Below are 20,999 nucleotides of genomic sequence, written 5' to 3' on the forward strand. Positions count from 1 at the left end.
ATGCGATTTTTAATCAAAGTTTTTTTTATTTTGCCCCACTTCCTGATACTCAAATCGCAAAGGTGAGTTCAATGAGTTTGTCTCGAGATTACTTATTTAAGTTGATTATTTAATTATTGGGAAACCCTCGCATTTGGGGGGCAATTAACGTAAATTGATTAATTGAATATTGCATTTTTCTCCCTCTGCCAGTTTTAACCGTTTTATCTGCATGTTTATTTTTCTTTTTGTTGTCCGTTGAACATTTCAATGGAAAACTAAAAGCCCTTGTAATTAATTAATTGAAATTTACATGTTTTTCCATGTCATATATATGTAGATATGTATGGGATTAATTTTTTAATATTATTCAGATTTGGTGTTTTTTATGAGCCCCATTTAGCCTTTTTTAAGCATAATTGATGAAAAAACTTGACTATTTTAGTAACTATTTCTATAAATGATTTAAAACAAAAGAAACGAAAAAATGAAACCATTGATGTATTTAATAAATGTTCATTTTTGTACACTTATTTTTACCTCTTTTTGTTCAATTCAAAGCCGTCAAAAAAATAGAGAAATAATTCAAAAATTTAAATCAATAAATGATACAAATGACATTAATGAATATCAATTATGACACTGATGAGGAACATGAAAATATATATCTAAACGAAACTAGTTAACCAAGATATAACAATATGATAGTTAAGCGAAACCGAAATACTTTTTCTTTTGAATAGTAAGTCGCCCCAATATTCTGAAGTTAAATAATAATAATTTGAAATATACAAAATTGCAATAACAAACGGGTAAGTTAATTTTAAACTGCCGTGGGCGGCATTTACGATAAGTCCGGACCTGTCTACCTATACCTATAATTCTGTGATTTGTCAAAATTTATGTATTTTTAATCCTTTTCGCAGTTAACTTTAAAAAAATCGAGGTTTACCGCCCAACCCTAATGTATATCGAGAGGTTACGAATATCAGTTGACTTACTTGGAGTTTAAAATGAAGTTTCCTATCGCAACAATAACTTGGACTAGTTGTTATTTAAAAAATTTCATCTTTCTACTGATTTTTGTTGAATAACTCTGAAAATTAACTATTTTTAAGGAATGTTTAATACTTTTTGTTATGACGTTTAATCAATTTAATATTCCATATAAAAGGTCATTAGAAAATAAGTTTTGAGTATTACATAAGATGATCTTTTACGATTCCCTACCATATGGAAAGCTAGTTTGAAAAAACTAAAAACGAAACCTAAAAAGGTCTGATCCACGAGATTAAAATTCACCACATTTTAAGTAAACACCCATTACTTTACTCCAATGATGTAACAACTTTAAAACCGACCCACAAACTTCAACCAACTACGTCAGCTTATCTCTTACTTTCTTTTACCTTCTCTTAGCACTTGCTCTCTAACTCTCTTTAACCAGCATTGCTTAGCGATAATACTTAAAAGCTCTGCTCACATTCGATAACAGCTCACAACTCGCAAGCAAAGCGAAAGCTCAACCAGAAGCACAAGCACACACAAACACGATCGTCCAATTGGAAACTTTTTGAAGTTCAGTCGGTTTCAGTTCTGTTAGAGAGAAGCAGCAATTACACGTTCACAAGACGTTGAACGCGAAGACACAAAAAAGTAAGCACCAAATAAAAAAAAAAGAATTTCAAAAACAGAAACGTAATACAAAAGAAAAGTACAAAAAAAATACTAACCGCAGCAACAAAAACAATATCAAACGTTAAAATAATTTAAATGTGAGCTGAATAGCAATTAGTTTGCCAGTAAAACGAATGTAAAATCGAAACCAGGTTAAAATATAATGTAAACTGCATATTGAGCAAAATGCAGAAGACATGGTTAGATAACACGCGAAAATCCCAAGTGCAAGTTGGAAAATTTATTAATTTCTACATGTGGAAAATTAAAGGCGAAATTTTTTTTCTTTACTTTTCTGCCGTGTCAGCTGACCTCCCCCTCGCGCTTGTACGATAACTCCCTGGTTCTCTCTGTCTCTCTTTCTCGCTCATGCTCAGGCGGGGTCTTGTGATCGAATTCGAATTCACGTCTGCCACCAAAAAAATATCAGAAGTTCTAAATGAAGTTGCAACCAAAACTCAAGATTATTCAATTAAAATCCAATATGGTGGATACCCACATAAAAAAAAAACTCTCTCGCAATCACTCTCTTTCTCTGCGTTTTTTTTTTCTTCTTCCAATTGTCAGCTGACAGAAAATGACAGTAGTCTTGTGATCAACGTCAAAACCGAATTGTCAAATTTTCGAACTCGAATGCGAGCGCGAGCCTCTCTCACATAATCTCACTCTCTCGGCTTGTGATAGATAACAAAACCGCCCGCATTTCTCATTTGAATTAAAAAAAAAAGTAATAAATATTTTATATAAACGATTTACATTTTTATTTAATAATTGAGATTTAATATGCACACAGAAGCAGTGGAAAAGTGAGAGAGTATAGAGTGTGAGAAAGGGAGGGGGTGGTATGGCAGGTTTCTACTATTTGTCCATGGGAATAATTTTTTTTTTCGAACTTGCGCAAAGCTTTGTCACGTGAAATGAAAGCTCTGCTTTTAAAGTTTTTACACATAATTAAGTGGGGAGTTAAAAAAAATAGTGATAAAAGAGAAATAAAAAAAGTAAACTCAATCAATCATAATAGTAAATATTAGTAAGGTGAAAAAAGGTCACGCGCTAAAAAATCCACTTCTATATCTTTACAGTTATAGAGCCAAAGCAAGCAGCATTATGTCGAACTTGAAGCGTTTCGATGATGAAGAGCGTGAGTCCAAATATGGACGTGTCTTCGCTGTCTCGGGTCCTGGTGAGTAGCAAACGAAAAGGAAAATGTTTTCCACGTTTTTACTGATATTTCTCTTCACTGATCCTCGCAGTCGTCACCGCTGAGGCCATGTCTGGCTCTGCTATGTACGAGTTGGTCCGTGTCGGTTACTATGAGCTAGTGGGTGAAATCATTCGTCTGGAAGGTGACATGGCCACCATTCAGGTATACGAAGAAACTTCCGGTGTCACTGTCGGCGATCCCGTGTTGCGTACTGGTAAACCTCTATCCGTTGAATTGGGTCCCGGTATTATGGGCAGCATTTTTGATGGTATCCAGCGTCCATTGAAGGACATTAACGAGCTCACCAACTCCATCTACATCCCCAAGGGTGTGAATGTGCCAAGTTTGTCCCGTGTTGCCAGCTGGGAATTCAATCCCTTGAACGTTAAAGTTGGCTCTCACATCACCGGAGGTGATCTGTACGGTTTGGTGCATGAGAACACTTTGGTTAAGCACAAAATGATCGTGAATCCCCGTGCCAAGGGTACTGTGCGTTATATTGCCCCATCCGGCAACTACAAAGTCGATGATGTTGTGCTGGAAACAGAATTCGATGGTGAGATCACCAAGCACACTATGTTGCAAGTGTGGCCTGTGCGTCAACCCCGTCCCGTCACCGAGAAATTGCCCGCCAATCATCCCCTGTTGACCGGTCAGCGTGTCTTGGATTCCCTCTTCCCTTGTGTCCAGGGTGGTACCACTGCCATTCCCGGTGCCTTCGGTTGCGGCAAGACTGTGATCTCACAGGTAAGTTTCAGCCCAAACTCCAAGATTATCCAAATTTTAACACTTGTCCATTTCTAGGCTCTGTCCAAGTACTCCAATTCTGATGTTATTATCTATGTTGGTTGTGGTGAGCGTGGTAACGAGATGTCTGAAGTATTGCGTGATTTCCCCGAATTGTCTGTTGAGATCGATGGCGTTACCGAATCTATTATGAAGCGTACCGCTCTGGTAGCCAATACCTCTAACATGCCTGTGGCTGCTCGTGAGGCTTCCATTTACACTGGTATTACCTTGTCCGAATACTTCCGTGATATGGGTTACAACGTATCTATGATGGCTGATTCCACATCTCGTTGGGCTGAGGCTTTGCGTGAAATTTCTGGTCGTTTGGCTGAGATGCCTGCCGATTCCGGTTATCCTGCCTACTTGGGTGCTCGTCTTGCCTCCTTCTACGAGCGTGCCGGTCGTGTCAAGTGTTTGGGTAACCCTGAACGTGAGGGCTCCGTGTCCATTGTCGGAGCTGTATCGCCACCTGGTGGTGATTTCTCTGATCCCGTCACTTCTGCCACTCTTGGTATTGTCCAGGTGTTCTGGGGTTTGGACAAGAAATTGGCCCAGCGCAAACATTTCCCCTCCATTAACTGGCTCATCTCGTACTCCAAGTATATGCGTGCTCTAGATGATTTCTATGACAAGAACTTCCCCGAATTTGTGCCACTGCGTACCAAGGTCAAGGAGATCCTCCAGGAGGAAGAAGATCTTTCCGAAATCGTGCAATTGGTCGGTAAAGCTTCGCTGGCCGAAACCGATAAGATCACTCTGGAGGTCGCCAAGTTGCTGAAGGATGATTTCTTGCAACAGAACTCCTACTCGTCATACGATCGTTTCTGCCCCTTCTACAAGACCGTCGGCATGCTGAAGAACATTATCGATTTCTACGATCTGGCCCGTCACTCTGTGGAATCCACAGCTCAATCTGAGAACAAGATCACCTGGAATGTCATTCGTGAGGCTATGGGCAACATTATGTACCAGCTGTCGTCCATGAAATTCAAGGTGAGCTATACAGAAAGAGGCTAGTGTAATGACATCCTAAAAATATTGATTGTTTTTTCTTGCTTCTTCTAGGACCCCGTCAAGGATGGTGAGGCCAAGATCAAGGCTGACTTTGAGCAGTTGCACGAAGATTTGCAGCAAGCCTTCAGAAATCTGGAGGACTAGATCGCATTTGGTCTTACGTTTACAATCTAATCTTATATTTGTTATTTAGTTAACTTTTACAAAAACAAGAAAAAAAGCAAAAAGAAAGTCAACAAAAATGTGCGTACAGTTCCGTCAAAAAAACAAAAATCAAAACTCCGTGCAATTCATATTTGTTCAACATTCCTGGAAACATTCCGGCCTGCGGTTGATACTTTTTTTATTCAAACAATATTTTGCCAACGACAACTAACTAAAGTCCTTCCATAATGTACTTTTCGCTTGCCCCCAACTTTGGAAGGGGCCAAGCCAGCGCACAAAAGACACCTTCACCCACAAAAGGCAAAGGACCACCCACAAACACACACAGACTACACACATACACCCACACAAATACAAATGCATGCATAAATAGTATTATTGTTTAATGAATGAAAATTCTTGTTTTATTTGTGAAAAAGTCATGTTTTCTCCCCCCTCCCTGTTTGTTTGTTAAATATATGTAAATATTTAAAGTATGAAAAATTAAATGTACGAATAAAGTGCAAACAACAAAATACATTTAATGTAATTGAAAGACTCTCTCACTCACTCTCTCTATCTCTCTCTTTGTACTTATATTCCTATCTCTCTTCGTCTCTAAGGCAAACATAAAGTTAATTGAAGGACATTTCCAGACACAAAACGGCCAGCTACGAAATGGACACATGTATACATAAGTCATTCTCAAAATTTCATCGACTTTTGCCAACAATTAAAACAACTGGTTGACCATTCCCAGTTGGATGAAAAACATTTCCAAAATTTAGAGATGAACAGATATAAAATTCTGTAGAAAAACCTTATTTTTAGTTAATTTGACCTTTACAAAATGTACAATCAGTTTATTATTAATTAAAGATTCATTTAAAATTTATGGGGTTCTTATGAAGTTTAGATTATGTAGTAGAAAATCTTACACTTTTGTTCAATATAATATTATAGCTTGAAAAGTTGATAACTAAGAACTTTAACTAAGCAAATTTTTTAAGAGATATTGCTTAGATTTCCGAAATGTAAACGTAAGTCAGTTTTACGATCTTTATCTTATATAAATATTTTATTACTGTACAGTTACTCTATCAAAATTTGCGTTCAATTCTGCAAAATTTTCCATGTCTCTAGTAACGTCTTTTAAAAATGGGTTTGACTTTAAAACTGTTGTCATTTATATAACGAATTAGTTCTAAAAATGCTAAATTTTTAGTTTAAACAAATTTTTCATTAATAGTATAAGTAAGGTAAGTTAGGGTAAGTCCCTAATAAGTGTGATTTCCTCACTTTGACTTGTATAAGGCATCCGATTTTTTAACTTTAATTTTTATTTACATTTTAAAATAGTAAGTATAATTTATTTTAATTATAATTTATTATGTAATCATGAAATTAAGATCTTAGTCAGACATTAATGTGAACTTTAGTTTGGTTTTTCACTATCTACGTTTTCCCAATATGCTTGAAAAAAAATTGAAGTAAACTGAAATATTTTTCCACAGATATTTCTTTAAATTTGCTTAAAAGTAGATATAATTAATTAGAATCCCGCAAACTTTTTATTGTTAAGTTTTTGATGTTTCAATATATATAATGTAAAAGTTATTAAATACTCTTGATCTTACATTTCATAGACCAACTAAAATATTAAAATGAAATATTTAAGATATCTTTTAAACTACTTTAATAGAGATAGAACTGCAAGGTCAGGATACCACAAAAGTCATACTAACCCAATAAGATATTAATTTAATAAATTGTTCTAAAAGATTAAGCAGTTAAAAGAAAACTAGTAACGTGTTCAACACGAAATACTTGCACTTTTAGAAAACAAATACGATTTGTAATTAGATTAAAATTTTCTTTGATGATTCGTTTCTTTATAATTTTTGTTTCTTGAAATGATCTAATTTCCGAAAATTTATTGTCAACCTGATTCATATTTTTCTTTTTTCTACATACACACTTAAAAAAATTTTGTTAGTATGGATCAACAAAAGAAACCTAAATTAATTAAAAAGTGCCAATGCCAAAGTGATGATGAGTCTGGAACCATTTGTGGTGCAGGACCTTCTGTCCATAATAGTTGTGTTGCTTCTGCCCAGAGGAGTATTCCTATTCCTATACCCGCTTGCAATTGCAGTGTTCGAAAAACCGTAGACTGCTTCAATCAAACCTCATTCGCGACTATCGACAGTTTAGTGGAATCCTTGGAAGAGGCTTACAAGTCGCCCAATGAAGTGAATCGAACGACAACATTTCAAGATGAACTAATCAAAGAGATAAGTAGAGATAATTCCCTTACAGAAGAATTTTTAGCGAGCACCATATTGGAGGATGATGAGGTTGTGGAAGAGGCACATGGTCGCATATTTGGAGTCTCTGGTCCAGTGGTGAATGCCGAAGAAATGGCCGGGGCTGCCATGTACGAGCTGGTGCAGGTTGGACATTTTCGTTTAGTTGGCGAAATAATTCGACTCGAGGGGGATATGGCCACCATACAAGTGTATGAGGATACATCGGGCGTTAGTGTCGGTGATCCTGTCTATACAACTGGCAAACCTTTATCTGTCGAACTGGGTCCTGGCATTATGGGCAGCATTTTTGATGGCATTCAGCGACCATTGCGTTCCATCTCCGAGCTAACGGGTTCGATTTATGTTCCCAAAGGCGTTAATGTCAAGAGTTTACCTCGCAATGTTCTATACTCATTTACGCCGGACAAGTTTAAAGTGGGTTCTGTCATAACGGGCGGTGATATCTATGGCACAGTCCATGAGAATAGTATGCTGGAACATCGTCTGATGCTAGGACCCAAAGACCAGGGTACCATTAAATGGATAGCACCAGCTGGAGACTATTATGTGGATGATACAGTCATTGAAACGGAATTCGATGATAAGGTTAAGAAGCATTCGATGTTACAAGTATGGCCAGTTCGTCGTTTTCGTCCGGTTAGCGATAAACTACCAGGTTCACATCCCTTGCTAACCGGACAACGAGTCCTGGATGCCTTCTTTCCCTGTGTGCAGGGTGGTACCACAGCCATACCAGGAGCTTTTGGTTGTGGCAAGACAGTAATCTCGCAGGTAAAGTTAAAGATTATAGTTTCCCCTTGGGTGACACAACTTTATTTTTCTCACTAGTCTCTTTCGAAATACTCCAATTCGGACGTCATTATCTATGTGGGATGTGGTGAGCGTGGCAACGAAATGTCTGAAGTACTTAGAGATTTTCCAGAACTCACAGTTGATGTCAATGGAACCAAGGAGTCAATTATGAAACGTACAGCACTTGTGGCAAATACCTCAAACATGCCTGTGGCTGCACGTGAGGCTTCCATTTACACTGGAATCACTCTGTCGGAATACTTTCGGGATATGGGTTACAATGTATCTATGATGGCTGATTCCACTTCCCGTTGGGCTGAGGCATTGCGTGAGATATCTGGCCGTCTGGCTGAGATGCCCGCCGATGCCGGTTATCCTGCCTATTTGGGTGCTCGTCTGGCCTCCTTTTACGAGCGTGCCGGACACGTCAAATGCTTGGGTAGTCCCGATCGTGAGGGCTCCGTGTCCATTGTCGGAGCTGTCTCACCACCTGGTGGTGATTTCTCTGATCCCGTCACTTCGGCCACTCTTAGTATTGTCCAGGTGTTCTGGGGTTTGGACAAGAAATTGGCCCAACGTAAACATTTTCCCTCCGTCAATTGGCTGCAATCGTATTCAAAGTATATACGAGCTCTAGATCCCTATTATGAGGAAACCGAACCAGAGTTTTTTAAACTTCGCGCAATAGCAAAACAGATTCTTCAAGAGGAGGAGGATCTTTCGGAAATTGTTCAATTGGTGGGCAAATCATCGCTCAATGAGATTGATAAGATTACTCTGGAGGTGGCCAAAATGTTAAAAGATGACTTTCTGCAGCAAAATTCATATAGTGATTATGATGCGTATTGTCCCTTCTATAAGACTGTGGGAATGCTGCGCAACATGATTGCCTTCCATACGCATGCAGTTCAGGCTGTGGAACGCACAGCTGGACAGGATGCCCATGTTACTTGGGGCCTGATTAGGGAACGTGCCTCAAATATTTTGTATGATATATCCACCATGAAGTTTATCAATCCAAATGAAGGTCCAGAAGTTTTTAACGAGGCCTGCGATAAAGTGTATAACAACATTATAAAGGCATTAACCGATATCGAAGAGAATGTGGCACATTATGTCTAAGTTAACGAAGGCATCTTTTCAAACAAATTTGATATACTAAGTGTGTGGGTATGTAAAGTGAATAAATCGTTTGTTTCTTAGAATTTTCAAAAATAAATACAAGATTAGACCTTCTCATAAACTAGTCTAATAAGTTGGCTTATAAAAATCAGACTTTAGTTATGTCTGCAGAGTATCCTTTCGCCACTTCCACTTCTAGCTAAAACGTTTTCCAGTTTGGTCTTTATTTAAAATCTTTTTCTCTTCAATATTTAATATATTTTTCCCATTTTTTTGTTATCGGCTTAAATAACATAATAATCCTTTACTCATATTTTTGCCAGCATCCTTTTTTAGCTTATTTATTCAAATAGGATTATCTTGAAAGTCTGTAAAGTCATCGACAATTCTACTTTTTAGTCATTAAAACTCACTTGCTTCATTTTTCCTGTTTCACAAGATTTTCTCTTTCTCTCCATCTCTTCTCTCTGGCTTTCTCTTCCTGTGCCGACACTTGGTTTTTTTTTTGTCTTCCAACTAGTTAATCCTTTCCTCTCCCTCATTTGCCATTTTACATTTTCTCATTTTGCATTTGCAAGATGCGATAATTTTCATCATCATGGCGGCAGGGTAAATGTCGACAAAAATGTTCGTTGATTTATAGGAAAAGTTTATTAAAATACCACACCAAATGCCACCTCCTTACTATACCTCAAAACGAAACTCTAGCCACACAAAAGTCAAGCTGAAGCTCAGCTACTCATACCCCAAGAGGGCGGGGAGACCTCCCCTCATTGAATGCTGCTGCTGTGCACAAAAATGCAGGGAGAAAGAGAGATCGATTTCGATTCAATTAGTGGAAATTAAATGTAAGTATATATATATATATATAGATATATGTACAGGGTTTGTGGGTGGGTTCGTTTGACTTTGTCGATAAGCTGCAGAGAGCAGAAGCCAGGAGGAGGAGGAGGTGGGTTTTTCTTTTGGATGGGGTGAGGTCTTCTCTGGATTGCGATGATTACATTTCCGCACTTCACCCGCCGACATTCGGGCCGCTGGCACCACAGCAACCAAGTCAGCCATAAAATGAGCGCAGCACAAAAAAAAAAACGCAAGCCAAAAATCAGAATCAGTTCAATTGCAAATTGAAAATCCCCTTACAACTTCCGTTTCCGCTATGCGAGTCAAACGAGAGGCAGAGACAGAGAAAGATATTAAACACGTATGTGTGCGAGAGAGAGAGAGGAGTTGTATGTGTTAGTGTGTGTGTGTGTGTGTGTGTGTGTGTGTGTGTGTGTGTGTGTGTGTGTGTGTGTGTGTGTGTTGAGAAATGGTATGGGTTTTAGGGAGGACATTTCGGTTCGGTCTCTGGCTGCCATGACAAACGTGGCGTATGAGCAATGCGCGCTAATTGGCTGCCATACGAAGTTCTCTTCGTTTCTTTTCGTTCCCCTTTCCGTATCCCATCCATGACTCGCAATGCTTGCGAGTTTCCCGCTCGTTCGTTGCCCCCGCTGACATTTCAACTTTCAACTGTGCCTGAGTTGGTGTTTGGGTGGGAGGCCTTCTCGACGTCGTCGTCGTCGTCCTTATTGCATAATTTGAAGGGGTTAAGCCATTGAGCTTTAATGCAAAATTTCAATTGAACGTCAAACAGTCAATTCGCTTTAGCGGCGATAATCGTAAAAAGGATAATGGCGCTAAAAGCGCATAAAAAGTCAGCAGGCAACTCACACACACACACACAGAGAGAGGGCTGCCTTCTTCGGCATAAGTGTGCACTCAATTAAAGGATTTTGGTTTTTTTCCCCCTATCTTTTTCTTTCATCCTTCTCCTTCTTTCTTTCTTTCCCTGGACGACTGGCTCTTAGATAAGTCCCAAAACAGCAGCAGCAGCAGCAGCTTTTCTGCCCCCGAAAGTATACATGAGTATGTAGAAATAACAGGATAACCAAATGGGAGCCAGGCTAAACAAAATTTTTCCAGTTAAACAGTAGAACGAAAAAATTATATTTAGCTTAGTTTTAAACGAACCTCTTGATACTCTCTAATACCAGGGCTTATTTTTAAACTAAGGGCATTTGTTATTAAATAGGCAAACCCTTCAATGTTTATTTCCTTTGATGTTGAAGCAAAAGATGTGTAGTTCTACTTTAAAGTTTTATATTATATTCTTATTTAAAACTAACTAATACTTGTCATAATAATTGAGATTTATATGGAACACTTTATTGTAGCTAAATTATATATTTTAAAACTGATATTTCTTACTTATGATTAGACTTTTCGTACATACTTATATAATGATATAATTTTATTTAAATTAACATATAAATATATCTAAAAAATTACATGAGTTTTCAAAAAATCACATTAGTTTTTAAAAAATATGATAATTGTGTTAGATTGCTTAGGTTTTATTCATTTATAGTTAGTTCTGCTAAGAGGGAAGAAATAAAATAAGGCGAGACTTTAATTCTCGGGATCCATTCTAAAAGTTTACGGAAAAACTGGCCCTACCTACCATTATATAAATAGAAATATACCATCTTTATATAAAGATTTACCTTAATATCATTTGATCCTTTGAAGACTTAACTATATATATGTATTTGACTTCAACGAGTTGACAAACTTTATAAGAATCAAAATGTCTAGTATTTAAATATTCCCTAAAAAAATGTTTCTCTACATCTTTATAAGAAAATATTTTTAATTCTTAAAATAAAACTATGTTTTTAACCATAAATTAGACTAGATTATTTAAAGGGATTTTCGTGTTTGAAAACTAAATAAGTAAATATTATGAATTTCTATTTCGATTGCATAAACCTCAAGATCAACTCATTATACCTCTTGAGGAGAAAGCAGCCAAAAGTAAGTTTTCAAGCAAATACGAAGCGTGTGTGCAAGCAAAGGACAAGGTTTTTGTTGCCCGCCAGGCCAAAAAGGATATCATAAGCACATAAGATGACGACGACGACGATGATGATGATGATGATGATGATGTTGACGAGTGTAAGAAGGATGAGTTGGGTCGAGTTAAGGGAGGGGGAGATGTTGGTGGTGGCAAAGGAAAGAGCTGGCGCCAACTTAATTTGCAACTTATACGCAAAATCCTTTTGATTTTGTTATTTTGTGGAAGTCGTTTCGCTCCATTCTTAAAGGTCCTGAACTGCTGATGTGTCCTTTCGAGTGCCTGCAGTTATTTGGCAAAGTTAAGCGAAAACCTTTTTCTGTACATATATATATGTATATATATAAATTTTTTTCTTGGTTTACTTTTTTGGTGTTTGTCCCGTTTTTTGTTTGTTTTCTGTGTTTTTTGTTTTTTTTGTTTTGCTCCTTAGTTTTGCATGCTGGCAAAAGGTTCTGTTTCGGTTCGCATTGTCCTTTTCTTGTATTTTGTTGTTTTTGTTTTGTTGTTTGATATGCTTCTGTTTAGGGGAATTTAAATTAAGCCTATGCAAATGCGCCGCAGGCTGTTTTCGATGGTGCAGCTCCTTCACCGTCTCTCACTTTCTCTGGATACAGAGAGGAGAGTCCTGTGAAAAGTCCTGCTGGCTTTATATACCCTGACGCATTATCGCTGCACACCACGCCCCCTTCAAAAAAAAAAAAAATACCAACACACGCTTACACACACAACGATACACAAAAGTTTTAGCCATAAAAAAATTTGCCACTCGCTAGTCCTTGGACTCCTTTGCGGCATGTCGCCTGTCACACAAGTAACTGGCCTATCACTCTCACTCATTCACTTACCCACTCACTCTCCATCGCTCCCTCCCTCTTCTCTCCTCTCCGCACTGTCTTTCGCGCAGATAATGAAATTGTTGTGAAAATGAACCAAAAAAAAAAAAAAAAAAACAAAAAAATGGTAAAAAAAAAGAAGGAAGAAAATAAATAAAGAAACTTTTCGGCGAGGCAAACATTTTAAATACAAAAGGATATGCGTGGGCAGGCAGCGGGCGAAACGAGCGAGCAAGCAGGCAAGCGAGTCCTTTTCCCTCAGTGACATTGATGAAACGCTTGAAATTTACTGCGTTGCCTCATGTTTCTTTCAGAGAACTTTGCGGTTGCCTCTGCCATTGGCATTGTTGTGCTTCATACTTATCCCTGTCAGAGGGAAAACATTTTTGTCGAGTGGGCGAGCGCGGTAAAGTCCTTGCCAGCTTCATTCTAGACAACGCACAGCCAACGTACATTTCTCCCTCCATTCTCATAGACTTCAGTCAGTGCATTTAGTCAAAAGTGATTGAAAAGGCATTTTGTTATAATGCCAACTTAATGACAACGAAATTACAGCACAAGCCAAAGCTAAGGCAACAACAGCAACAACAACAACAACAAAATGAGTTTCCAAATACTTTTAGAAGAACAAGCATAAAACTTTTTCAGTTGCTCTGAAAATTTAAATCTTACCATGAATTCTATTTTTATGATTAAACAAAACCCTCCACCACACAGATATGTAACTTAAGTCCATGCCAATCTGTGGCTTATATCTTTTTTGCCTTCAATTATATATAAATTTAGAATTTGTACATCAATTCCTTTCTAATTATTCTATTTTGTATGTGGTTTATAGGCTAATTATCTATACGCTTATATGTAGTAGAAAAAAAACTTCCTAGTTTTATGTATAAATAAAACTTTACCTATCATAGTTAAAGCTTAAGTACTTAAGGTAATATTTCCTGCGCTCTAGCTTAAAAGTTATCCTATTGAAACAGGTTATATATAGCACTATAGAACATAAAGTATATTTGTGCAAAGCCAATTACTTGTTAGTTTATAAGAGTACAAAATATTTAAATTGAGAAAGTAAAAGGCGAGCTTTGTTTTTTGCCGTTGACGCTTGTAAAACAAAGATATTAAGTTAAACGCTAAAAAATAAATTGTCGGGGTTTCAACAAATCATTAAATTTCAAGTTTTGTAATAAAAAAAAATGGAAAGTCACAAGAGCTCGACAAAACAAAAACAAATACAATGAAAAACTGATCTTTACCCTATAATTTTAAAAAAGGAAAGAATATCAATATTCGTTTATAAAATTAGTTTAAAGCTGAGTATAAAAAAATAAATAAAACTTTGTTAAGCATCATAATAAGTGTTGATTACATGAACCTAAAAACAAAGACCAACATGATTTTTGGTGACGTTAACTGTTCCTAACTAACTCGGGTACGCTGATTCTAACTGCATACTCGGTTTTTGCCCATCACATACTGATTTTTTGAAATTGGGCGATTTCGGATTGAAAAATAGGTACCCAAAAGTATACTATAGAAAGCTAAAAATAGTTTTTCCACATTTTTAACAGGTTTAGGAATACTCTGTTTAAAAAAATAAGCTCTTTTTTGCAAACATTACTAATAAACAATTTGTTAGATGCATAAGATACCAATAATTCTTTTAAATAACAAAGATGCAAATGCATCGATCTCTACAGCATACTTTTTCGTTAAAATTTTACTAGTTTTGGATCAATATCCAAAGTGTAAGACATTATGCATTATAACAAAAAAGAAACGCCTCGTTGATATTTAATAAATTGCTTTTAAATCATACCTACTTTATTAATAGGTGAAAATAATGTTTTTAGTATAATAATTTGTTTATATTATACAATAAAATATTGCAAATGAGGCCATTTTGAATAATTCCAACGCATTTTTTCGAAGTCCTGACGTGTTGAACAAAAACTAAGTACAGGGCATGATCAGCACCCCCAAATTACTATAAGAAACCTATTGAACTTAAAACACTTTTTCATGACTTCAAAAATGTTTTGGCAGACTTTAATAACATTTTTAAGAAAACGAACAGCTTAGAAAAAACAACAAAAAAAGAGTTTTATTTTACGAACAGTTAAGTGAAATGGAATCTTTTCTTTATTTAATTCCATATATCAAATTAGTTTAGCGTTTGTCAGAAAGCATTTAAATAAAAATTTAAGTTATTTATAATGAAAAATTTGTTGTATTAAACATTTTGATAAAACATTGAATGAACATTCTCATTGAATTTCATTGTTTAGCCAAGCAAAATTGCATTTGCAATAAAAACTAAATAAAATATGTTATCCATATCATAGCTAAAATAGATATTCAATTTGCTGTTTTGTGTGTAGCAAAAAAAGTCAAAATCAAATATGTTGCACTTTATGAGCTCGATCAAGTGGAAGGAAAAAACCCAGAGTCCATAAACCGGAAAAGCAAATCTCCTTAATTTGGCAAGCTCAATAACACATAGGCAATTGCCTGCCATTGCCCTAGCTTCTCAGTTTCCACCTACTGCAAACTTCTCCATCGCCCTCCTCCTTCTGCATTATTGCGTTTTGCTGCAATCAGATTCGAATTCAAGAGACTTAGTGTCTGAGAGTGTGTGTGTGTGTGTGTGTGTTTGTGTTTTTGGCCTGTCTGCAAAAGTGTTTCAATTATTTACGTTTAATAAAATGCACTACAGACAGTGGGCGGAAGGGATGGAGGGGCGAAGAAAGGCGAGGAAGTTAGAGTGCTAGAATGTCCGTTGCATTTGCTTGTGCACGTAGCCGAAAAGTATGCTATTGAAATATTTATGCATTGCTTGCACTTGCTGTTGTTTGTCTGCCAAGCAGTCTCTTCCTCTCTCCTTGCTATGTGTGTGTCTGTGTGTGTGTGTGCGGCTGATTAAGCATTTGACATACATTGGATATCCTTTGCAATGGAGCTCAAAGCGCTTTAGACATGCAAAACAAACACGTGCCAACACGCACACTCTATTCTGGATCCTGGTTCCTGAATCCTAATCCTGCACCGCATTTAGCCTTCTTCTTCTTCTCTCATTCTCTTCCCTTTTTTTGTGTTATATTCTTGTGTCGCATTTTCCTATTAGCAGCCAGTCGAGCAACAATTCGCAACAAAATATGCAAATGCAGTCAAGCGTGTGAGTTGGTCTATCTTCCCCTTCCCCTGTACACCCTCTCTCTCTCTCCCTCTCTCTTTGCACTTTGCATCATATCTCTCGTCCATTACGGTTCTTTGCTATTTGCCGCATTGTTTTTCTGTCTGTTTGTTGCTGCCGCCTGAATGATTCGTAACCGAACATTTGCCAGCCAAAAAATTTCTAGCACGTGCTGCAGGAAAACTTTTTCTTCCCCCCATTTCATTTCATTTCATTTCACATCTCTCTCTCTATCGTTTACCCTTTTTACAACCAGAGATTTTCTTATCTCAGCCTGTCCAGAGACAAACCAAACGAACGAATCAAGTTTTTGGCCCCCCCAAAAAAAACTACTAACAAGTCTGCAATAGAAAGAAGAAGAGAAGGCAATGAGTGAGATAAATGTTATGTTGCCTTTTAATTGAATTTTGAAACCGCATAACTGAAATCGCAAAGCCAGCCAAAATCTTGACCCAACCAGACAGAAGAGCACACACACATTCGCTCACAGATTCGACAGGGGCAATAAAAATGTTGTAAGGCTTTAGTAAAAAATAATAGATTTTTGTTTGAAAAACTTCGACATTTAGATACTCTTATAAGCTAGAAGCATAGCAATCTTTAGGAAGTTGAAAAGGGATTTTCTCTAGAGTATTTTAAAGGTATTTAAAGTTTATATTAAGCTTTATAAGCCTTCTGTTTCTTCTTCCTTTTTTGCTTTTTAGTCATAGAACAACTCATAAAAATCCCCAAAAGAAACATTCAGTCAATCATTTTATAGCCAGTTAAAATAAAAAACGTATCTTTAAAACGGAAACTACACAAAAAATGTTCAGTTAATAAATCAAAGAAAAACTTGGCTCGTCCAAACAGGTCTTAAGTCCTTAAGTAAGTACAAATTCTAAGAATTACAAATAAACTCAATGAAAACCAAAATTTGAAAGGGTATTGAGAAAGGTGGTGGTGTTTTTTTGGGAGTGGAGGAAAATTACATGCGATTGCAAGTTGGCGATAAGTAAGAGAATGTGAACTCAACTTCAGGTTCAGGTCGCCCGCATTGCCATCTTGGCCATCTTGGGACTGGTCCCGCTCAATTAGTTAGCGCATTAAGGGGATCTGCAGTGCAGCACCCAAAGTAACAGTGGCCAAAGAATTTATTGTATTCGCTTTTCCAACTAAAGCTAGGTTAGAGAGTGCAAGAGAGAGAGAGAGAGAGAGAGAGAGAGTTTAGACGCTTATCGTTGTAACCAGGCTGGGAAGACTTTCAGTCGACTCGTAATTGACTTGTTGCCAAAGTAATCGTTGCCTGTTAACTGCTGTTGTCAGGGGATTATCTACAGTTCAGTTGAAATCGACTTGCTAGCCAACTCCCCCTTTACCCCTCTTCCCATCTTCTTGCCATAAAACCCAAACCCAATACAGGACTATCAGTGCCGCACATACACGACGCTGGCAGCAACGGTGACGCCGGGAACGACCTAAAGTTGAAGCTCATTCAAGTGCATGAAGAGAAGTGAAAAACAATAAACATGCTGCCCAGAATGGAGACTTAGGCTAAGAGACTTTGTCCACAGGGGTGGAGTACTGGGTACTTTTGCTTGCTCAGGCATTGACTGAGAACAAGAACATTCTCTTGAGTCCTTGCCTAATTCAAGTGCTTTGTTATTCGGTTCTGCTGCTACTCCTACTCCTTCTCCCACTCCCAACTCCTAATGCCATCCACCCGATGGATGCTCTTCAGCTAATTGGTTTTGCATGTGTCGAGAGTGGTAGAAATTTACCTAGAGAGTTCCATCTCCATATCCACCTGCTTGCCACCAGATAGCTCATCGTCATCTCATCAACAATACCTCCTCAAAATCTCCAGTTCATTTTTGTGGCCCCCGGAAGTATGCAACAAGCGTTGGCCACAGCAATCAACGCGCTGAGTTGGCAGCCCTTGGTATGTAATGTTGGCGGCCATTTTGAAGCATGGCCATAAATGTTACATTTGGCTTTTAGCAATGTGTGTGAGTGTGTGTGTGTGTGTGCGCGCGCTTTAGCCAACGGCAAGGAACGGAGACGAAGTGAGGTAAAGTGAAGTGAAGTGCTTACCAGCAATTTGGTTTGGCTTTTCAAAAGTCAACCTCAACGGCAATGGTGAAAACGTTATGGCCCATATATGTAGCTAGCTAGCTAAATGGGAATTGGGAGGATTGGAGTGGGGTACAGGGGGAACAGGTAAATGCATGTGGCCACGCCTACTCGCCAGAGCTCATCTCCGCTTAATTCCTCATGCACATTGCAGCCGCAATTGAATACCTAACACCCCTCTGAACAAGCCAGAACCCACTCACGTTCCAACCACAGCAATTGAGTGGCCGGAGATGCGGTCTACGAGATTCTATCACACATGTTCAAAAAGCAAAAAAAAAAAACGACCCCTCATAAGATTCGTTTGGGCTTTTTCATTTTTATAGAAACATTGATAGGTATGTACATATTTTGAAGATTTAAAACAAAAATTGTTACGCTTTATTCTTTGATTGGGAACAAAGTCATTACACTAGATTAACTTAAAGGTTTTACTTGAATTGAGTTAAAAAAATATTGTCTAAGCTCGATGTATTTAAAAAAATATTCAGTATTTGGTAAGAATTTTTTCCAATAACGAGAACTGAACCTAAACTATAGATTAACGATTGTATAATAAATTGTTTTGATTATGGCTAAGAATTCAAAAAATAAGTTTTCTTTTAAGACAACATTTGGAGTATGTTTTGGATAACATTTTGAGCATGTTTTGAAAGTTTATTTTATACAGATTCCCTTTATTTTGCTATAACTTTTAAATCGTCTTGGTCTCAAATCAATTTTAAACAAATGTTGCAAATATTTTAACACAGTATAATCTCCTTATATAGGACTCAAAAATTCTTTGAATATTACTGTACTCAATGAACTAAACGTATGGAATATCAGAAATATAAATATGTGGAATAAACAAATTAAAAAAATTACATAAAATTTGTTCTTTTTTCGATGGCATAGCTAGATAACTGAATGGATAATGAATATTTGAAACTATTTAATTTGGTAGAATACAAATAAATAACAAATTTAAGAAAATGTTACTATTACTTAGATTTTCTGAGAAAAAGTAAAACGAGGGTTTGGTATTCATTTTTATAATTATAAAAAATTGCCAGTTTTGGATTTTTTTATAAATTTAAAGGTCATTTTTTTCTTCGTTTTTGATAGCAGTATAATTTCTCAATTTATACTAATATATATTTGTTAATTTTAAATATTATGTATACTATACTGTACATATTTATAAACTTATCAACGCGAGTCGTTTTATATTTGTTTTTTCTGCTTTACTATGATGATAAATTTTTTATTTTGCCCTGATTTTCTTACTCTATTTCTTTCATCTTTTAATGTATGATAATAGAAATTGTTTTATATAGTTAAAGCCTAACAAACCTAAACACTACTATTAATTATGCTAATAAATAAAATACAAGCTATATATTTTATATGCTGTCATCTTAGAAAAACAAAATGAATTCAATTTTGATAGACATAAAATATTATAAACCTAACTGCCATCATGTTTCTTTCAGGCAACGTCCAAGGATATTCATTTGAAATTTATCCTCTTAAATGGAATGTAAATTTTCTCAATAAATTCAAATGAAGGAAAATGCATAGAAATACGAGTAGGTACATACATACATACATAGAGCATTTCTATGTGGATGGTGTTGGCCTTTAGAATGTACTTAAAATGCATACACGTAGACATGCTGGAGTGGCATGCCCTTCCCTGCTCCGACCCCCCCACATCAAAGCAATTCCAACCCAGTCCACCCTCTTTTTGGACCATTCAATGAGCTTTTAAGCGCGCTAATTAAAAATGTGGCAACTGGCAACCAAACCTTATGCATAAGGCTCAACTTGCCAGCTCGTTGCGTTTTGGTCTGGTCTGGTCTGGTCTCGTCTCGTCTCGTCTCTTTTCGTTTTTCTATAAGCAGGGGCAGGCGTAATTAACGCCTCTTTGCCACTCCTTGCATCAGGCTCTCAGGCCCTGCTCCTATAGTCATTTTACTCTTGCTACGTGTGGTTTTGTGGCTTTGTCTGTATGCGAACGTTTTTAGATTGCATATTTATTAAAATGCAGCTTGCCACAGACAAAAAGAGAGTGAGCGAGCGAGAAGAAAGTGGAAAAAAAAAATACAGGAAAATAGCATAAAGAAAACAAGAGTAGTAGAAGAAGAAGAAGAAGATGCAAAAGTAGAGGAAAAGCTAAAATGTAATAACTCTTGTTGCCTTCCTTTTTGGCCCATTGCCGCCTACCTATGTACCACCCATTCCTACCATTTTAGATTTGCCAGCTGCTTTGCTGTGCATTTTGGTAAGCAGCTTTTGTCCGCAGGTGTTGCTATTGTTGGCTCAACGCTTTATGCTCGATTATGGCGTTCAGTCTCTACCCAAGGATTTTCAAGTCCAAGCTGCTTATTAATAGAAATCTAGGAGAAAAAGCGCAAAAATGAGAGAAGCACAACTAATACGCTTAGCTTGATGAAGGAGATGGTCCGCCATGGACCGTGCTTATTCCTAACCCACCTCCTACCCAGCATCCATTTTGTGTTTTTTGTTTTGGCTAATTGTGAGCTAATTCTAATTATCAGCAACACATTCGAGAGGTGCAAAAAGGCAGTAAGAAAATGAACAAAAGAGAAAAAAAATGAATGCCCCCTCATGCGTTTGTGTGTGTGTGTGTGTCTGTGTGAGTCTCGTATTTCTCGCATTTCTGGCTAACGAGTGTTTATTAATGGTCCAGAGCCGCTACGTTGCGCTCCTCTTTTGATGAGCGCAAAAATGCTTAAGCACACAAACGATCCTTGCGCCTGGGTTGGCTTGGCTTGTTCCCTGCCCCTTCCTGTCCCGTCTCGTGCCCGTCCTGGTCTGGCTACACGCAATTAGCGCACAAATATTTCCTTTCGTTTCGTTCCTCATCCTTTCGTTTCTTTATTTTTAGTCCCATAAAAAT

At 37.1% G+C, this 20,999-nt stretch overlaps 2 protein-coding genes across 2 annotated transcripts; both read left to right on the forward strand.

Annotated features, from left to right (window-relative positions):
- The first annotated feature begins 1,557 nt into the window (after window positions 1-1,557).
- On the forward strand, window positions 1,558-5,224 carry LOC6642547 (V-type proton ATPase catalytic subunit A). The gene is made up of 5 exons (XM_002065133.4): window positions 1,558-1,635; window positions 2,739-2,839; window positions 2,910-3,607; window positions 3,665-4,642; window positions 4,715-5,224. The coding sequence occupies exons 2-5, from the start codon at window positions 2,764-2,766 to the stop codon at window positions 4,805-4,807; spliced, it is 1,845 nt and encodes a 614-aa protein (XP_002065169.1). The 5' UTR covers window positions 1,558-1,635; window positions 2,739-2,763; the 3' UTR covers window positions 4,808-5,224.
- Window positions 5,225-6,752: 1,528 nt separating this feature from the next.
- Window positions 6,753-9,148, forward strand: LOC6642548 (V-type proton ATPase catalytic subunit A). Its single transcript, XM_002065134.4, has 2 exons — window positions 6,753-7,908; window positions 7,966-9,148. Exons 1-2 carry the CDS (start codon window positions 6,805-6,807, stop codon window positions 9,049-9,051), a joined length of 2,190 nt encoding a protein of 729 aa, XP_002065170.3. The 5' UTR covers window positions 6,753-6,804; the 3' UTR covers window positions 9,052-9,148.
- The last annotated feature ends 11,851 nt before the right edge of the window (window positions 9,149-20,999 follow it).

Source organism: Drosophila willistoni, assembly GCF_018902025.1.
Source record: "Drosophila willistoni isolate 14030-0811.24 chromosome 2R unlocalized genomic scaffold, UCI_dwil_1.1 Seg167, whole genome shotgun sequence".
In the NCBI taxonomy this organism is placed as follows: Eukaryota; Metazoa; Arthropoda; class Insecta; order Diptera; family Drosophilidae; genus Drosophila; species Drosophila willistoni.